Source organism: Cricetulus griseus, chromosome 6 (genome assembly GCF_003668045.3).
Source record: "Cricetulus griseus strain 17A/GY chromosome 6, alternate assembly CriGri-PICRH-1.0, whole genome shotgun sequence".
In the NCBI taxonomy this organism is placed as follows: domain Eukaryota; kingdom Metazoa; phylum Chordata; class Mammalia; order Rodentia; family Cricetidae; genus Cricetulus; species Cricetulus griseus.
In genome coordinates this window covers 99,042,706-99,061,526 of record NC_048599.1, presented here as the reverse complement: position 1 = coordinate 99,061,526, position 18,821 = coordinate 99,042,706, and the positions used below count along the sequence as shown (strand labels likewise).

General features: G+C 44.6%; 1 protein-coding gene across 1 annotated transcript in view; it reads right to left on the bottom strand.

Moving 5' to 3' along the window:
* Positions 1-2,017: 2,017 nt before the first annotated feature.
* LOC100756511 (dual 3',5'-cyclic-AMP and -GMP phosphodiesterase 11A) overlaps positions 2,018-18,821 on the bottom strand; it is a 361,367-nt gene continuing 344,563 nt past the window's right edge. Inside the window, exon 20 of the mRNA XM_027420128.1 lies at positions 2,018-6,338. Coding sequence (XP_027275929.1) covers positions 6,177-6,338 — 162 coding nt within the window. The 3' untranslated portion in view covers positions 2,018-6,176. The remainder of the gene's footprint in view (positions 6,339-18,821) is intronic.

The following is an 18,821-nucleotide window of genomic DNA, read 5'->3' as shown; positions in this document are numbered from 1 at the left end:
TAGCTGGGAAGTACGTTTTCTTACCCAATGAACACAATCATTTGTGGATGGTACATTGTTAATACATGAGTGTTGCATGAACAAACATGTATAAGAATTTTTCTAGCTGGATGTTGGTGGTGCGCGCCTTTAATCCCAGCATTTGGGAGGCAGAGGCCAGCCTGGTCTCCAGAGCAAGTGCCAGGATAGGCTCCAAAGCTACACAGAGAAACCCTGTCTCAAAAAACCAAAAAAAAAAAAAACCCAAAATTCCTTGGCAAAGGAAGTCCTTTGCAAAGTTACTGTTTTCTTTCCCCTGACCATTTTCTTCAGGATGGCCAGTTTAGGAGCTCAGCCCCATAGAATTCTAGTCTTCTCAACCCCATCTCCACTCTGAACAGGGAAGCAATGAATAAATTAGTGGCAGATTTGTAAGGTCGTTGACTGACTCTTAGGAGCCTGAGTTCAGTGCTTTGAAGCCTTGGGGCCACCTGTATGCTGAGTCAAGAAGGGCTCTTCATGCTTAGCTGAAGAGACACTTCATCTCACTAGGGCTCACCTTTCAGGGGAGTCTTCCTCAGTGTCTAAACAAGATCTCTCTCTTGAATGGACTTTGATTTTGATCAAGTAGCTTGTATTTTAAGGTTTACAGTGTGACTAAATTAACCTATCTCAATTGTGCAGTAGTGCTGTGGTTTACAGAAGGGATTAGTGGAGAAGGCAAAATTGTTGATACTAACTTCTAAAACAATCGACCAGACTTTCTTTTTTTTAAAATATATTTATTTCTGTTCTATGTACATTGGTGTTTTGCCTGTAGAATGTCTGTATGAGGGCATCGGATCTTTTGGAACAGAAGTTACAGACAGTTGTAAGCTGCCACATGGGTCCTCTGGAAGAGCAGTCAGTGCTCTTAACCACGGGGCCATCTCTCCAGTCTCTAGACCAGACTTTCTAAGGGCTACTCTAAGCCCCAACGCTTATGCAGTACTTTCATCACCAAGCTCACTTTGCCTAACTTTCTTCATTAGTTCCCACAGACCTTCTGTGGCTTAGAGATTTCTTATTTCCAGCTCAGGTAGAACTGCAGGCTGCAATACACAAAGAGGCCAGTGGATGCAGCAGGTAGCTCTGGTGATTGCTTACACTGTCCAGTAGAGGGCCACACTGCACCTCTTCCCGCTCTTCCTGGGTGTCTTCTCCCCGGCCGTTTGAATTGGCTTAGGATTGTTTGTTGCAGTTCGTTGTAACAGAACAGGCACGGTGATGTAAGAATTTTAAAGTTTAAGCACCGAAGCCATTTTATAATTGTATCACATCACTGTGGCTGTCAGCACCCCCGGTTCCCCGTGTAACTGCCCATGCAAATTTAAGCAACGCGTAATGGACACAGAGATCCAGCTTGTGGCAGTAGAAATCTCCTACTTCCAGAAGACCTTCGATAATTCGAGAAATAGTTCATTTTAAAAATGAGGTCCCAGTATCCCTCTCCACAAACAGACAACACTGACCAAAGTTAATGAATTAAATTGTGACGATTAAATTGTAGGAATTAGAATGCATGCATCCTCAACACAAAGATTATTACAGAACGTTAGTTAAACATTAAGCATTTTATTAAAAACAAGAAGTTTTTGTTTTCTTAAAGCAGTCTGTTTCAAAGCCGTGGGTAGTTGCTTCTGAAACGGCCAAGCAGCGTTTAACCAAGTGTTAAATGCAGTATTAACCTGGAAACTACACAAAGAGAGGGGCTTCACACAAGCCAGCTGACAACGTATTTCCCTTCTTTTGTGTAAAACAACAATAATTAGGAAACAAGTCAGTAGGGGACCCTCTTTTAGATTAGTGTAAATCAAAATAAAATGGCAAAAGCAATGGCCCTCCAAAGGAATGGGACTCAATAAACTAGACTTCTATCTCCACACTGTGCTATGCTTTAAAGTTGCTCTAAGTATGATTTCATCTAAACCTGCATGAAAGCAAAAGAAAAATGAGCACTCTAACACACATGTATACAGAAATGAACACAGACAAATGATAGTCTCAAAGAAGATACTTTTCTTTTTCGCAGCAAGTAGTTCACTTACTTAATAAAACAAACATTTCTGCACCAGTGTATACATTCAATAACATTGGTTGTTATAGATTGATACATAGATGAACATTTGCCTTTAGTGCTGCTGAGAGATGCATAAACATGCAAAGACATTCAAAATCAAAGTATGTACAACCTAAAATCACTAGCTGGGGCAAAGGGGGGTGACACAGACAATGTGTCACTTGCTGCACTTGAGAGGAATTGTTCCTATTACTGGAGGTTACAATTGTATTTTTTTTTTTTTTTTGGTCTTTCTGTAACTCACAAGCTTCAGTGGGAGAAATGGGTTTAAAAACAATTGTATTGCAAAGTAAATTGAGTAAAGCCAGTCTAATGACTTAAGTTACTAAAGTATGCTAAATTTTGATATGCAGAAAAGGCAACTGAATTCCAGAAACATACTACTGTTACTGCACGAATAAAAAAAATGCTAAGATCATTTTAATTCCAAGATATTTACAAACCTAAAGTACCTGAAAGCAGGTAGACCTCCAGGTTTCAGAAACAGAAAAGTCATGTGCAATTTTTACTTTTCTTGGCTTGTTTTTATAAATTCACTTCTGAACTAATGATTCCCATATGGGATTCGACGATATGAGATAATCTGAAGCTGTTCTTTTCGACATCAGAGAATACACACAAGCAGGTGTTGATGACAGCATCTTTCACATTCATTAGAGGCTGGCTCAGACACTTTGTGGGAAGGTTGTTTTGTGTCTGCTCTCTCTATATGTAAATGTTTACTCTGTCTTCAGGATGAAGACGACTCTCTCATAAGGTTTGCTTATGTTTTATTTGAGAAGCAGAAAGAAGAAAATTATCTAGATGAAGTTCCAAAAGCAAAGCATAGCTTGGTCCTTTGATGCAGAAATGGAAGGAAAGTTGGGGCTTTTTATTTAACAGATAGAAACCTGAAGCCTTCAGAGTCCCAAGATGGTAGGTCCATTGCCGAGGATGGAGTCCTGGTCTGCTGTGTACTTGGTGGTCTGCCAAGCTGCACTCACTCACCAGCATCACCAGCTGTGTTGTAGGTTGTGCACATATTATATACTCACTAATATGAATAGATACAATTTCTGAAAAAATACATCTCATACAAAAGTAAGATGGTGTCATCTCTGCTGATCATGCCAAGAGACCCGAGGAAGCAGACAATCTTATCGGCTTGAGTGTTTTTCTTTTTTCCCTTTGTAGAGGGCTCACACTTCCTGCCTTTCTCCAGCAGGAAACAACAATGAAAAATAAGGATTGGGAAGTTTCTCATTCTGTGCTTTGGAAAGCTAGACTAGGATTGGATTGCACATAACTCACATTCATGAGAAAGAACTTGTTTTACAAGGGCTTTAAATATACCTTCATGTCCCAGAATTCTAACCTCCGACCTTTAGGGTTTGGCATCAGGAGGGCTACCACAATCTCTCCCACTTCTCCATAGTCATGGAGGAACAGACCCAGGGCATTAGTCAGCAGTTTCTGAATCTTGACCCACAATAGGAAAGATACCTTGAGACAGGAGAAATAGATGGAGGCAATTACAAACAGCTATTTGATGGATGGTTGACATTGTCAGGGCTCCCCTGTCTGGCAGATTGCAATGGTGTTGAACTCCCTTTGCTACCAATGGATGTTGCTATTGGCAACCATGCAGTGAAGCCAATAAAAAGGCAAGAAGATGAGAGGAAAACTCAACCTTAGTGGAAGCCGTAGGGTCTGTGCTATAAATTATGTCCCCCCTTAGCACTGTGTAGCATCAACATTCAGGGCAAAGGGGAGCTGCTGTCTCATTGCTGCCTGCAGTCTCTGGAAGACACTGGGTCCAGTTTTGTCATAAAGCACACACTTGAAAATTTTTGCTTTACATGGACTGGCATCGTTTTTCTTGTTATTTATTTATTGTTAGGAAGGGTAACAGATGTGGGCTCACTGCAGCCTCATATGGACGGATTCTCATCTGGGACATAAACAAGATGTGGTGAGGCAGGGACACCTGCAGTGCTTCCGAGCTGCAGACACACAATGATTTTGCAGACCGGGGTCTGTTCCTAACCCCACCCATCCTTTGTTCCTCACCTGAAGGAAGGAGACAGCTCTGCAGAAGCTATTTTCCTTTATAGCAGAGTGATTCAGAAAACTGGCTTAATAAAATCCATAAATCTGCAAGCCTCCTCTTACCTGCTCTGCAGAGGCAATTTTTTTTTTCTGTACTCACACCCCCCTTCTCCAAGTCTCTGCAGCCTTCCCTGCAGACACAGCTGTAAAGGGCAGCTAGCAACGTTATTTCTTAGTGCACTCACCCCTTCCTTCTCTCCGTTGTCAAGCTTCTTTCTCCCCTGTAATTGTGTCTCCTTCCTGTTCAGTTGATGGCATGATTCTGCACCCTCATTTTTTGGGGTACTGTAATTGCCTTTTTTTCTTTGTTTGGATTGATTTTCACCTCTCCTTAGCCATTGTCTTAACCATCTGCCTTAGCCCCTATCTTCTTCTAGCCTAACCCTCCCCTAGTTTATAATTTTTTTTTTTAGGTCTCTTGCCATAACAAAGCTGCCTTCCTCATGTTGATTGCCAGCCCACCCCACTCCTGTTTTGGTACCTTCATTTTATCCCCCCATCTTCAAATACCATTCCTTTTGGATTTGAGTAAAGCAAATAACCGATACTGATCAGTAAAAGTAAGAAAAGCTGTTTTGTAAGTGTTATTGTTCAGAGCTGGGCTGACATTCATGTTTCACATCTCCCAGGGATTTTCATAGTTCTCAGAGGCTCTCTTGGGGTACCATGTATGTGAACAAAGAGACGACCATTTGTGTGGGCTCTGGACCCTCTAAGACCTGTGGGTTCTAGACTCCCAAGACGTGCTTCAAACAGAAGATCTCAGCTTTCATCTATCTTGTGTCCTGGGGAGTCCTTGAAAGTTTGTTTAGACAGAGGATTTTAACGCTAAGGTTTCTGCAAATAAGTTCCTAGTGTAATCCACTTGACAATTTGGGAAGCAGAGAAATGTAGTGACCTGTCCAAAGTCACTCAGCTAATGATGTAACGGGAAGGACAGCAAGCCCAGTGTTTTTTGGTTAAGATGAACCCTGTCCATAGTGTCTCAGGTGAAATCAGCATCAAAGCACCTTCCTAGTCACATCTATTTAAAACAGTTTTTTTACCTGTAGACCTGACTTCCTATAGGATATATGTTGTATAGATGTTATCTCCTGGTCTTTCTAGAATATTCTTTTTTTTCACTTAAGGAAAAAAGTAAAATTGAGGTACCTTAAATGTTATCCCCAACCTTTTTCACCCCAAGCTAATTCGTGCTCGGTCTCAGGGCTCCTCTGCACCCGTGAAATCCGCCCCTCTCTGTTGGAAGCAGTTCCGGTGTTCACACGCTACTTGTGGTGCATGTGACTGTAGATTCCACTTCATCTTTGCTTTCATAAAATTATTAATCCATTCCTCCCAGGAAAAGGCCTGGTCTACAATGAAGGCGGAATTAAAAAAAAAACTGAAGAAGTCAACTGTGATCTCACTGCAGAGTTACAGATCCCGTGTAACACCAATTAGACAAACACACTCCTATTAGGGACCCTTTGGGAAGATTGGGGTTAGCTGGTGCTCATAAGGAGGGGAGGCTCATCTAACAGGTAAATGAGACCAAGGGTCTGGTGCATCACTAAGAAACAGTCGGATTAGAAATAAAACACCTAAGATGCAAATCAGGAGAGTCTGGTGCAAAGGCCTGCTCCAGGGGAGGCTGGCTGCAAAACAGGGAAGTGCTTCTAACAGAAAAGTGCAATACATGAAGCAGCGTTAGTGACACTTTTGCCTCGGTGTCCTCAACTCAGAACAAGTGAGGCTATCAGCCCTCAGGCATCCAAATCCATCCGTGTGTGTTCACCACGGAAAGTCGAGGGTCAAGTTCTCTGCCCGACTCTGTCCTTCACCCTTCCATTGCTCTGCTGCCAAGCACACTTTCGGGTGTGCTTCCTGGCCCCGTCTACACTTTAGGACTATCTGAGCTGAAAGAAAAGGTTGATGCGGTTGCTGAAACCGATCCTTCAGGCTGCAGAGGACCCTCCAGGTCACAGGGTGGCACGAGGCTCTGGGTGATTTACAATCTGTCTCCGCCTGCTGCCATGAGACTCGAGGGGGTCGGGGTCGGGGAGGCAGCAGAGACCTGCAGTCTTTTGTGATGTAACTCCTCCCACTTCCTTCGGTTGGCAGCCACTGAATCTAGCATGGGCTTCAGTTTGGCGTTGACCTTCACCAAGGCCTAGAACAAAGGAGAAAAAGGTGGAGAGAGAGGAACCCAGGTCATGAATATGTATACCCTTCCTCCTTCTGTTTATGAGGGGACTGGAACAGTTATATGAAAGGAAACGGTTACTTTGGTAAACACAAACTATTTCTGAGAAGCAGGCATGCGTCCAACACTATTAGGTTCTGTTCATAAAGCCTGTGCTGAGATTGAAATAAACAAGATGGCCGAAAGGCAGCCTTGTGGACTCCGTCCGAGTTTACAAGTGCATCAAACAAAACAGAAGACAAAAAATGCAGCTCGCCTTCATCTGTTAATAACCATGTTTTTGCCTGCCAGAGAGAGTTTTGCCTATCAGTAGACTGTGAACTTAAGTTTTTAAAAAATAACCTTGGGATGGCATCTGCCACAGACGCCTGAAGAACTTTCCCACATAAGAAAGACCAGGGAAATTTCCAAAACAAGAGGAGAGACTGATTTTCCAAAGCAAAAGGGGTGGTGGCCATGCTGAACATACAGATTAGCATGGAGTGACTGTCTGGAGCTACCACTCAGAACAAGGATTTTGACCAGGCTAAGCTGCTGTCTCAGGCAATGTCTGGGTCTGTGGCTCAGCTGCAGCTGGGGTCTGCCTTGAACTCTGTGTCACAGGTTACCACTAGGGCCCACACTGAGGTCGGGGATCTGGGCTGGAGCCTGAAGCTTGGGTGGAGTCTGAAGGCCATGCCACAGCAAAACAATACCAATACGGGTGACCTGTGCTACCACCTGGGGTCAGGGTGTCATCCAGGCCCAGGCTGCCACCGAGAGCCATGTTTAGGTCCATGGCTCTGTACGAGACAGGGTCCTGATTGACATAGGTTGCCACCTAGAGCCATGAAGAAGTCCGGGTCAAACCAGCCACCTGAGTCTGGGTTGGTGTTCAAGAACCAGGATGCATCCATATCTGAGTGGCCTGCGATGCTACTCAATGACAAAGTGGTGTCTAGGCCTGAGCTGCAGCTGAGGGCCATGGCAGGGTCCATGGACGAACTGCAGCCAGGGTCTGTGCTGATATCCGATGCTCCTGCTACTATCAAAGGTGGCACAGACACCCAAGATCAAGGGCCAAGTTAGTGTCTCAGGGCCATACTGCTGTTGGGGGCAGTGGTGATGTCCAGACCATTCCTTCCATCCAGAGCCAGGATGTCATCCGGGCCTAAGCTGCTGCCAAGGGCCATGGTCCAGCCATAGCCTGGGTCTGTGTTGATGTCTGTGGCTAGTGTCACCTTAGGAGGCTTTAGGAATCACTCCAGAGGGCTATATTGAACCAGTCCTGCCCTTCACTGCCATGGGAAAGCTGGCCTTGCTTCTCGCTGCCCACTACAGCAAGACAGTTGGCCCCTGCACTTGGGAGAGAGGGCTCTTATCCCTCACCACAGGTGAGGTGAGGATGAACCGAGCCTGAGGGCATGCATGTTGGGGAGCTCACTCCACCACCCTGCATGGGTGGCCTTAGTGTCTCCATCTGTCCTGCCTGGCTAACAGTCAGGTCCAAAACTGGGTCTTGGATTGACCCACCGTAGCACCTGCCCCATCTAGGTCCTGCTGGAGTTCATGAAGGGACTGGTCCTGAGGAATGATACCCGCAAGATCTCCAAGACACAGGATACCCCAGAAGAGTTCCAGTGAAGATCCAGTGAGGACAGTGTACCAAAAACCCGAGGCCTTGAACCAGAACAATGGCTCATTGCAATGAACATTTGCCATTCAAGCTGATGGGTCAAAGGAGTATACTATATGGCACACTGAATCCTCCATTGCCCCTAGGATGGATGAAGAGGTGATGGAGAGGCAGGAGAGAAGGAGAAGCAGAGATTTTTCTGTTTTTGGTGTGGTTTTTGTCCTGTTTTGGTTTATTGGGTATTTTTTGTTGTTGTTGTTGCTTTTGTTTGTTTGCTTGCTTACTTTGTTTTGTTTTCTTTCATGGGGGGATGCAACAGGGATGAGAGGGAATATGGGGGGGACCTGGAGGTGAACAGAATTTCGGTGTATGATGTGAAACCCCCAAGATTCAATAAAGAAGTTTAGGGGAAAAAAAAACATGCAATGACATAGTCCTGAACGATACAAAAGGGCAGCAGTGGCCTAGTGTTCTTCTGGGTGTGGGGGGAGGAGCCTTCTGACAAGACACTGCATCTCTCTCAGAGTCCTGCCCTTCCTTGTATCTGGTCCACTTGTCTGCAAGCCCTCTTATTTTCCTTTCTCAGCGTTCCTAACTTCGTCTTTTTTGAGCCTTATATTCCTTTTGAAGCAAACACATATGGAAACAGATACGATGTGAAGGGAAAGGGGTTGGGAAGAGTAGTGGGGAGGTATGGGGGAGACGAGGAGAGAGGAAATGAGAGCCATGATCAGGCAGGGCAGATGGATCACCAGCCTCGTGAAACTGATGCTTCAGGGTCCTAAATTGCCCAAGAGCCATAGGTCCTTCTAAATACACCCTTTTGCATTTAATCCATCCTTTTTAAGAGAAGAGGTTCCTACTTCCAAGTGGTGTGACTGGCTTCTGACCTTAGAAGCCCTGGATGGTCCCCAGCAGTGGAATGAGAATCCTGGCAGTATGCTGTCTCTTTCGAATTGGATGCTCATGGGCCTTCCATGAGTAGTTTTTGAATCAGTCTACCCAGAGATGGGGCACTATAGGGTGGGTCAAATACATTGCCTGTGAAGTGGGGTTAGAACAGGTTCAGAGAGCTAAATATCAGTAGAGAACCATCTTACAGGCCAGAGGGGCATAGAGAACAAACACCCTACCCAACAGGGAAAGCCTTGTTATACTCTGTTCCATTGGGAAGTTTTTAAACTTAGACTGTAAAACTAAAAGTTTAGGGTTCTCTTTCTCGCTGTTAAATGCTTTTTGTTAATTTATTTACCTGTAGTGTTAGGGATCAAACCCAAGGCCTTGTACATGCTGGGCAAGTACTTTACCTCTGAGCTACGACCTCAGTCCTAAATATTTTTGTCTCCCATCCCTGTATTTAAATAAGTCTTACTGCTTATCATGAAAGATTCCCACATATTCAACCAGTAAGATATGATTAGCAAAAACATCTGTATCTGCATGTGAATAAATATAAATAATAAATATCAGTAAAACCATTCATATAGAGCATACATAGCAAAGGGTCTAGGGACCCTCTTATATTTTAAACAATTCAATTTTTAAAAAAAGGAAATAAAGGGCTAAGGTTGTCATCCAGTGGTAGAATCTTTGTCTGTGGAAAACCCTGCATTCAAGCTCCAGCAGTAGAAAAAGGGATTTGGGTAATAGTCCATCTTCTTTGTTGTTGTTGCTTTTTTTTTGGCAGTGTCTTACCATGCCTTGGCTAGCCCAGAACTTGGTTGGACTCAAACTCAGAGCCATTTTATAGTTTACAGTTCATCATCAAGGGAAGCCAAGACAGGAACTGAACTAGAGACCAAGGGGGGAGTGTTGCTAACTGGCTTGATCCTCTTGGCTTGTTCAGCTATTTTTCATATATAAGCCAGGCCCACCCTCACAGGGATGGCAACATTTACGGACATGCCCACAGGTGAATCTGATGGGAGGGGCAGTTCTGTTGCGGTTTCCTCTTTCCAGGCTGTGTCAGGTTGACAACTAAGGTTAGCCGTAGCCATGTTTCCCTATACAACACTAAGAGAATGAGCCTGGGGATGCAGAAGTACTTGTCTTTAGAAAGATGATGCTTCTAACTGAGCCCTACTTCTTAGACCAGGGATTAAAACCGTGGTCCCATGGAGACTCTTTGTAGGTGGGTCCCACTCATCACAAAGTTGAACCAAGACTAAAACCACCGTAGTTTCTGCACATCTTCCAGAAGGCATTCCATAGGTGTGCCCTGTGGTTAAGGAGTGGTCTGCAGCAAAGTCCCCATTCAAAGAACAGTGTGTCCTACAGATGTCAAAATGTCTTTCCCTAAGCACATCTCAAACGACCTGTCAGTAAATCTGACCTATCCCCCAAACATATCTAAAAGAACAGTGAGACTCCTGCTGGTTGAGGTACCTCTTCTCTTCACATGGGTGTTCTGTAATAGTTATTCTCACCCATCCCCACCCCACCTTGTGTGTGTGTGTGTGTGTGTGTGTGTGTGTGTGTGTGTGTGTGTGTGTGTGTGTGTGGTGTTCTTTCTGGTTATCTTTGTCACACAAACTAGAAACATCTCATTTAAAATCTGATGTACCATTTATTTCACATGCGAGTAAAGCAAAGCAACATAATAACCCAGTGATTAAAAATTCCCTTTATTTCCACTAGAAAAATGCAGATGCCCAAACTCTGCTCAACACTCAGTGTTTGCTCATCTGTTTATTTATTTATTTTTGACAATAGTGAGAGGCAGCAATGACTGCCATGCTCTTATTTAGTGTGCCTTGGCACAGGCTCCTCTTTACTTTGATCAAGCCTTTTAATTAAACTGACTACTGTAATTCCTATGGAAATTAGTGTATATGCTATTTTCCTGCTACAAAAGCATTTCTCTAGAACTTGTTTTTTTTTTTAATCCCAGAAGCAGGAATTGGAATTTTTTTCTGCTTGAAATGTAATTAAAAACTCATTTGATCACACTATTTCTGGCTCTGTTTTACTTATTAAATTCCTGTAATCAGTTTTCTTTTATGGAGCTGCTGGGAAATGATCTCCAAAGTGATGCATTTTTCTCTTCTCTGGCAGGTTCCCGAGCATTTACTAAATTACATCCCTAGCACCTGCCCATGATTCGAATTACTCCACCAATTTATTCTTTAAAGCACTTAAGTTTGTTTGGCTTAGCCCCAAACAGCTTTCCCTCCTAGATTTTCTTCTTTCTTCTTCCTCTGCTTCCTTTGTGTGAAATAAAACACTGGGGTGGGGGAGACATACCTCTTTCTCAGAATTCTCTCTTTCTTTGTTTTCTCCTGAGATAGGGTTACCACAGGGAGAATCTCTTCCCTTAGGACAAGTGTTGACTCTGGACAAAATTAGCCAAGTTCCAGTCTGGAGGAATTGCTCTGATACTCTAAATTTGTTACACAAATGAGGTTGGCTGCAAAGGCAAGGAACTAGTGGGGTATTGCAGAGAAAGGAGTATCTGTAAACCCAAGCCCCAAGGTTCATGGTGACGACTGGTCAGGCGCTATGAGCAACAGAATGGCCTGTAGGACATACAGAGATGTGGATGTTCCTGAAGGCTTGGTACCAGCAGGTAATTAATTCCTGATGGTTCTGGGAAAGTGAATCCGTTCTCATATAGAGAGAGGGGAACAGTAGCCACAGTCACCTTTGTAGGACTCATGGATGATTGCATCGGCCACAGGATGCCCAACTTTTCTGTGGTATACCTGTGCAAAGCCAGTCACTATTTAAATGCCCCAGGAGCAATGAGTACACTACTTCCCAAGGAGGTCTACTTTATTCTGACTGTTTGGTTTTAGAATATTGTTTCCTGTGCTGAGCCTAAGTCTATGGCCATGTAACTTATTCCCAGGGGCCTAATCCTTGGGGCTCTCCCTTTGGACCAGACTCTTCAAGAACAGTGCAAGACTCATTGTGTTGATTCTGTGAAAACCCAATTGGACCTAAAAGTTGGAATGCACAGCTTGTCTCTTGGGACAACCTTATTGATTGTCTCAGTCTCCCGATCCATCAGGAGCACATGAGATATTTTTGCACGAGGGGACGTACCTTATACTTGGCCATTTGGGTGGCTGGGGGACTCCCCTTTCCCAGATCTGAAAGTCACACTCCATTGTTGAGCTTTCTTGTGACGAGCACATGTAGTTTATTCTATATTTTATTTATATTTTTAATAGGTAACATTCTCATAGCTCAAGGCACACAAGGATACAAAAGATGCTTCTCAGAAGCCTCCTGTCATCTTCCTTTGTGTGCAGACCCGAAGCATGTCATCTAGCTCTCCAATCACATTTTTCATACTTAAAATGAACTTTATAGATGTGATCCTCGTGTGTGTGTGTGTGTGTGTGTGTGTGTGTGTGTGTGTGTGTGTGTGTGTGTGGTGTGTAGCCTCCCAGGTGGTAGCCCCTGTCAAGATGAAGCTGAATAGCCCCTTCCAAGCCAATGAATCATTGAAATGGACAATGAACACAAGCTTTGCACTTTCTATGAGAAGCTCATGATGACAGAAGCAGCTGCTGATGTTCTGGGTGAAGAATGGAAGGGTTATGTGGTCCGAATCAGGGATGAGAATGACAAACAAGGTCTTCCCATGAAGCAAGTTGTCTTGACTCACTGCAGAGTATACCTTGTTACAGACCAAGGAGAGCCGGAGAGAGGAAGAACAAGCCTGTTTGGGATGCATGGTGGATCCAACCTGAGTGTTCTCAACGTGAGTGTGCTTAGCCTTATGCTCCCGCTATCTGGCATCCCCATCAGAGACCCAAAGTAATGGTTCATCAGATCACACACTGGAGTCTCTGCAAGATAAGCTTTCAAAAATTCATTTTTTCTCTTTTTAAGTGCACTGATTGAGTTTTCTAATTATTATGGATCAAATTTTTCTTGCTTCTTTGAATGCCTGGTAATTCTGGATTGGATATTAGACATTGTGAATTTTACTACTTTTGTCATTGTTACAACAAGATATTGGAAAGAAGCAACTTAGGTAAGGAAAGGTTGATTCTGTTGCAGATCTGAGCTCTCTGCTTCCTGATGTGGACACAACATGACCAGATAGCTGTGTTCCCACCACCATGCCTTCCCTGCCATGATGGCAGCTGCTTTGCTATAGTAACAGGAAGCTGACTAGACGCTGTGCCATTCCATGAGCTCCGTGCAGAAACAGAGTCCTTCTGCTTTGTTTATTTAGGTTTAATTATCTAGTTCCTATTACAGTGACCTTGGGAGATAGTGGCTTCTCCTCTTTCCCTGTCATAGACCTATGGGTGGTTAAGGCTTCTTATCCTTAACCTAAGCGTGGCTAAGAGAGAGGCTGGCATGTTCTGACCCGATACCCAATCCAGTTATACAAACAAACCTAGAATCTCCACCTCCATGTGAGCACAGAGCTCTCTCCGTTCCGTTGTTCCTGAGACTGTATTTCCTTCAGCCCACTGAGCTGCTAGCAGTTGGAGTTTGACCTTGCTTTCCCTCCTCTGCTGTGGTCTATACCTGCCACCATTTGGGCTTGGTGTATATCCACAGCTGACCACAGTCACTTCTGGAATCTCAACAAGACGTGGGACAAAAGAGTGAATTAAGGGCCCTGCTTGCTCCTAGAAACAGCAAAAAGTACCTCTGCCTCGAGGGTGGCTTCTGCTCAGCTGTTATAAAGGCACCAAATTCACACCAGGCTGGGTTTTGCACCTGAACATGCCCAAATATATCACCAGTATTTTAATAATATCTGAGGAAGCTCTCTGGGCTGGATATTCCTTTTTAGGGATGAAAATTATTGTTGTTGAATTATAGTTCCAAATTGCTATCAATGTGACAGTGCTTTCTGCCATTTCTTACCAGTACCTTATGAAAGAGAACTATTAGAAACCGAGAGGCAATTTACGGAACAGAAAGAATTCAGAGTACTTTTCAAAACACACCCCCTTTTTTAATTGCCCAGGGTTGAACCCAGGGCATGATAGGCAAGGCTACATCTCTGCCTCCTCGGTTCTTGATAAAATGGACAATTGGAGTTAGTGCTCATCTCGGGCATGTTTTGTAGCATTGTTCCACCACTCTGATTATTTCTTTGCTAAGTGAATATGTCAGGGGTCCTTTAGGGACTGGAGTTCTGAAATGGAAGAGCATAGACACTCCGTGCAGCTGACACAGCCACCCAGACCTCCAGCAGGAGGGATAAGCAAGGGGCTCACCAGCAAGAGGGAGGGGCAAGGGGCTCACCAGCAAGAGGGGTGGGCGAGGGGCTCACCAGCAGGAGGAGCAAGGGGCACACCAGCAGTGGCAGTCCTTCAGATTCTCTTAGGTTCATACAGCTGGCTGATGAATCACAGTAGCAAGAGTGTATCTGAGAAACATAGGTTTCTATTTATGGTGTGTGACTTCGGAATGAAGCAGCCAAGTGTAGCCAGTCTTAACAGATACACTAGTGAACTGCTGAACTTCTAGGTTCCAGAGGCAAAGATTATTGATGAGTTAACAGATACAGCCCCACATTGGACATGCCACGTTGCAGTGATACAGTTGGCCGTGAGTCATATTCCAGCCACTCTTCTCCCATGTGCTGTCGAGGCTGGACACAGTGACTTGACCATGCATAGCTGAACTCATCACCTTCCCTCAGACCTCCGTCTGCTCACAGGGCCACTTTCCCAGGAGCTGAGCCTTGTCATCCATGCTGTGGTTCCACTATGAAATTCACAGCACTGCCCTTTCTCTTGCATGCAAGTCAGCAACCTCTTTACCCTCCTTCCAAAGGGTCTTTGTACTTCTGTCTGTTGTTGATGCTACAGACCCCCTTCAGGTATCATACTCCTCGGTCTGAATTCTGTGATAACATCCTAACTAGTCTCCCTGCCTCCCTTTTGCTCCAGTCCAATCAGCTTTCAAAGGGTCGCAAGCTTGCCATTCCCTCATGAACCATTTAGTGGCTCCCGCCCAGTGTCCATGTACTCAGAAGAACAAGCCCAAAGCTCTCAAACACAGCCTGAGAAACCCTATCAGGGAATGAGAACTGTCATTCTTGTGACCCTATCAGATCATGAGAGAGAAAGAAATTCAGAAATAAAACAAACTATAAACCTGATGTCTAACTTGGGTGACAGTTCAAAACCAGAACTTTGAAATGCCCATGCAATTCCCTTATGTTTCCTACAAAACCCGACGCATCCATCTTTCCATGTACTCCAGAGCACTTGAGTTTAAAGGCTCCACATGCTGTTTGGCAGGGGAGCTGCTGAGAGCTGGTGGTACCCGTGAGAGCAGATGGGGCTGCTCCAGGGTCCAGATGGAGACAACAAACAGCCTCCTAAACATCACTCTTCCCCCCCTAGTCCAATGGCTTTTGAAACTCAAGGTTGTGTAAAAATTAATTTGCATTAAATTGCTTAAGATAATGTATTAACTACCGTATGAGGCTCCCAGCAGTTTTTAAACCATACTTGGAAAAGCAAATAATCAAACAGTAGTGGCGAACATAGAAGCAAGCACAGACTTCTTGAAAGAAATGTTTTCACATTAACACTAGCCTTAGAGCATCTATCTGTGTAATTTTCAGAAGTCTGGAGATAAAGAATAAATATTTACATCAGTTACACATGTAACTCTGTCAGGTCCTGTATTCATGCTTCATATAATTTTTCCTTATTAAGTCCTCATGCAACCAGCAGGAGATATGTCCTTATTCTCCCATTTTATGGACAACAAATAAACAACCAACCAACCAAACAAACAAACAAAAAACATCCAAAACTACAATGATGAAGAAGTCGCTGGCCCAGAAATGATACATAATTTGCTTGGGGAAGACAGTATTGGGGTTTGGACATGGATTTTGGAATCCAGAGTCCATACTGATCACCAGTTACCATATTTGTGATGTCAGCATATGATTTTGTGTAGAGCAACCCTGAAAATGAGAGTTAAAAAAGAGAAAAGAATTTCCAGGCAGGTCTTGCTTACCCACCCTACAGATTATAATTTCCTCAATAGAACCCAGTCCTACAGTGGTTTCAGACTCTTGTCAGGGAAGTCAGCAGGAGAGAGGCCACCTTGCAGATCAGGAACAGGTTCAGAAATTGTCAAGCTATGGGGCTGACATTTGGTGATGGAAACAAGGGTGGGAATAAGAACAAGCCCCTGCAGAGTCCATGACTCACAAAGATGACTCAGCGGGCTTATAGTAGCTGAGAGATGGAGAATTCTACTATTTGTCGTTCTTCCTTGGCCACAGCAAAAGGGGTGAGACACTCTGGCCTTTAACCTTTGCCCTCTCTGGGGACATAGTCATTTATTCTGTTGGCACTATGGCATTTCTAACAGAGTTTACAAGCTGCCTGTCCAGTATGCATTTTAGCCTTCCTTGGACTTATCAATGGTCGGGAAGATGCCAGCAGAGTTCACAAGGCAGAATTTCAGGGACAATGCTTGAGAGGATAGCACTCAACCCAGAGGCGCTTTTTTCTCATCTTTATCCCTGTCTCCTTGATGCTGTTGGAACTTCAATTTAAGGGCTTGAGCTACAGTGGCTATCTTGTGATGGTGAGGCAAACTTTAACAAGGCAGCCATGTGCTAAAAAAGATAGAGGGTCTAGGTCTCCTCATGCCATAGCACAGCAGTCTAGATGGGCTATTCATGGTTATCTTTATCTGTTAGTGGCAGACTATGAATGGTGTCATAGTTAGGTCTCTGTTTTCTGATTGTTTGTCTGTGAAGATGGCAGGATGTTCTAATCACCTTATCCTTGAACAAACTGAACTTCTGCAGAGAGAGAGACAGACAGAGAGAGAAGAGAGAAGAGACAGATAGATAGATAGATAGAGATAGATAGAGAGATGCTTGTGTGTGTCTGTCTTCATGCACCTGAGTGTGTGTTTTTCAATTTTTCTTCTCAGAAGTGGGTTATAAATGAACTCTCATGGACAACAGAAGCAAACATTGGCCTGCCACATTTCTGTGAGTACAGAATTATCCTATGAACCTCCCCCCTCCACACCGGAGTATCCCAGTGATTTGTTAAGGAATGTGCCTGAGCCCTAAGTCAAGTCTGTCAGCACAATTTAACCCGGACTCCCCCTCTGCACTCTTTTATTGTAGCACAATGATAACAGAGATGTGACTTCAGAGCCTGGGCCTCTAGTTCCATTCAAAGCTAACCACGGGGCCACTCTTTAGCCAGGCCCAAATTGTGTGCAGAGCAAGCCATCACAGAGCATGGCCTAGGTTCTCTTCTCAGAGGACAGGCGACTCAGCAGCGTGCAACACCCACCATCTAGTAGGAAAACTCACAGAAGCCGACTTGTCACATGCACACACACCAAAAGATGGAAGACATTATTCAAGTGTCAGGATGACTAGAACTCCACCAGGGCAGGCAGGGAAGAAGACATGTGCCTCTGGCACCCCCTCTCCCCTCGTTAAATTAAAAAAAATCCTTGGCTACTGGAAATCTGCCATTGTTGGTATAATAAACCAATCAAACCAAATTAAAAGATCCAGGTTTAATCTGAGCAAAGCATTCCTGGGTGACTCCAGGGGTAGGGACAGACCAGGAGGTGAACCTAGAGGTGGGGGCTTTTAATGACCTCGGGGGTGGTGCCACCAAAGGCAGGCTTTTTAGGGGTGGAGTCTGGACTCATGCAATTCCAGGGGAGGGGCCATCGCTTGGCACCCTGAGGTCCGGGTTTGGAATGGGACTTAGCCAGAGATCCCAAACATCCCAACCTCTGGATACATATAGACGCCGGAAGGGGGCTTCCACCTACCCCATTCCCCTGGGGACAGCTACCCACCTACAGCCCCTCCCTGCTACCGAGCCACGTGAGCTACTCAATCTCATCACTGCTGAACTATCCTGAGTACTCTTGCGCTCCTCATTCTCTTCCGTCTCTGGGTCTCATTTGGATTTCTCTCCCCCACCCCCAACTCTTAACTGGTGGCTGGCTTATGAGTGTTCCGCCTTCCTCAGTGTAGAAACATGGTGCTGTTACTCACCCAACAGCTCTTCCCACTTCAAGTCAGAGTCAAGACCAAGCGGCAGGTGTTGCCCTTTCCCTGAGCCCCAGCCTGCTCAGCAGAGAGGGTAATTTTTCTTAGAAGGTTGAATAGTTTCATCCTGTCCTGATCTGTGGGCCCAGCAGGCACTGGAGGAGGATGTCAGCTCCCTCTGGTGGCACAGTCAATGTGACAGCACAATTGTAGCTCTTAGAGAAGGGGACACAAAGGGGTCAGCTAGCTAGCTGTTAGCAATCATTTAGCCTGGCATGACTCAGGTGGAACCCGAAAGGAAAACTTGCAACCAGGTACTCCCCCCTCGTGTGAATTCATTATTACACCATATTTACCACGCAGAGTGGACTGCTTTTGTCCAACTGGGAAAACGATTTTTCTCCATGTGGTATTACCACTGAGCAATGATGAGTTGGCTGTGTGAGAGGCTTGCAGAAACTAAAACATGTTGCCAGGTGTGTGCGTGTGTGTGATTGTGTGTTAGTTAGACTGGAGATCTTAAGATCTAAATAATGGAAGATAGTTATCCAAAGAATGGTCAAGACGATAAAGCCACAGTGGTAATGCTACGCACAAAAGCAGGCAGGCTCATTAGAATGCAGAGCAAGCATGATTCAGATCAGCAGTTGGAATCTTAGGGCATTCTCGCCCTAAGGTATACCCGGAGATGGTGCTCTTGGTATCTGTGTTTAATATCCTGGAAGCTAATTACAATACCAGTAATAACTCACAAAGAGATGGTTTTCTTTCTGGGGCTGGAGACGACTACCGGTGCATGAGAAAGTTAACACACAACCAAGCTCTTTTTTTCCATTTCTGTCCTGACCCCACA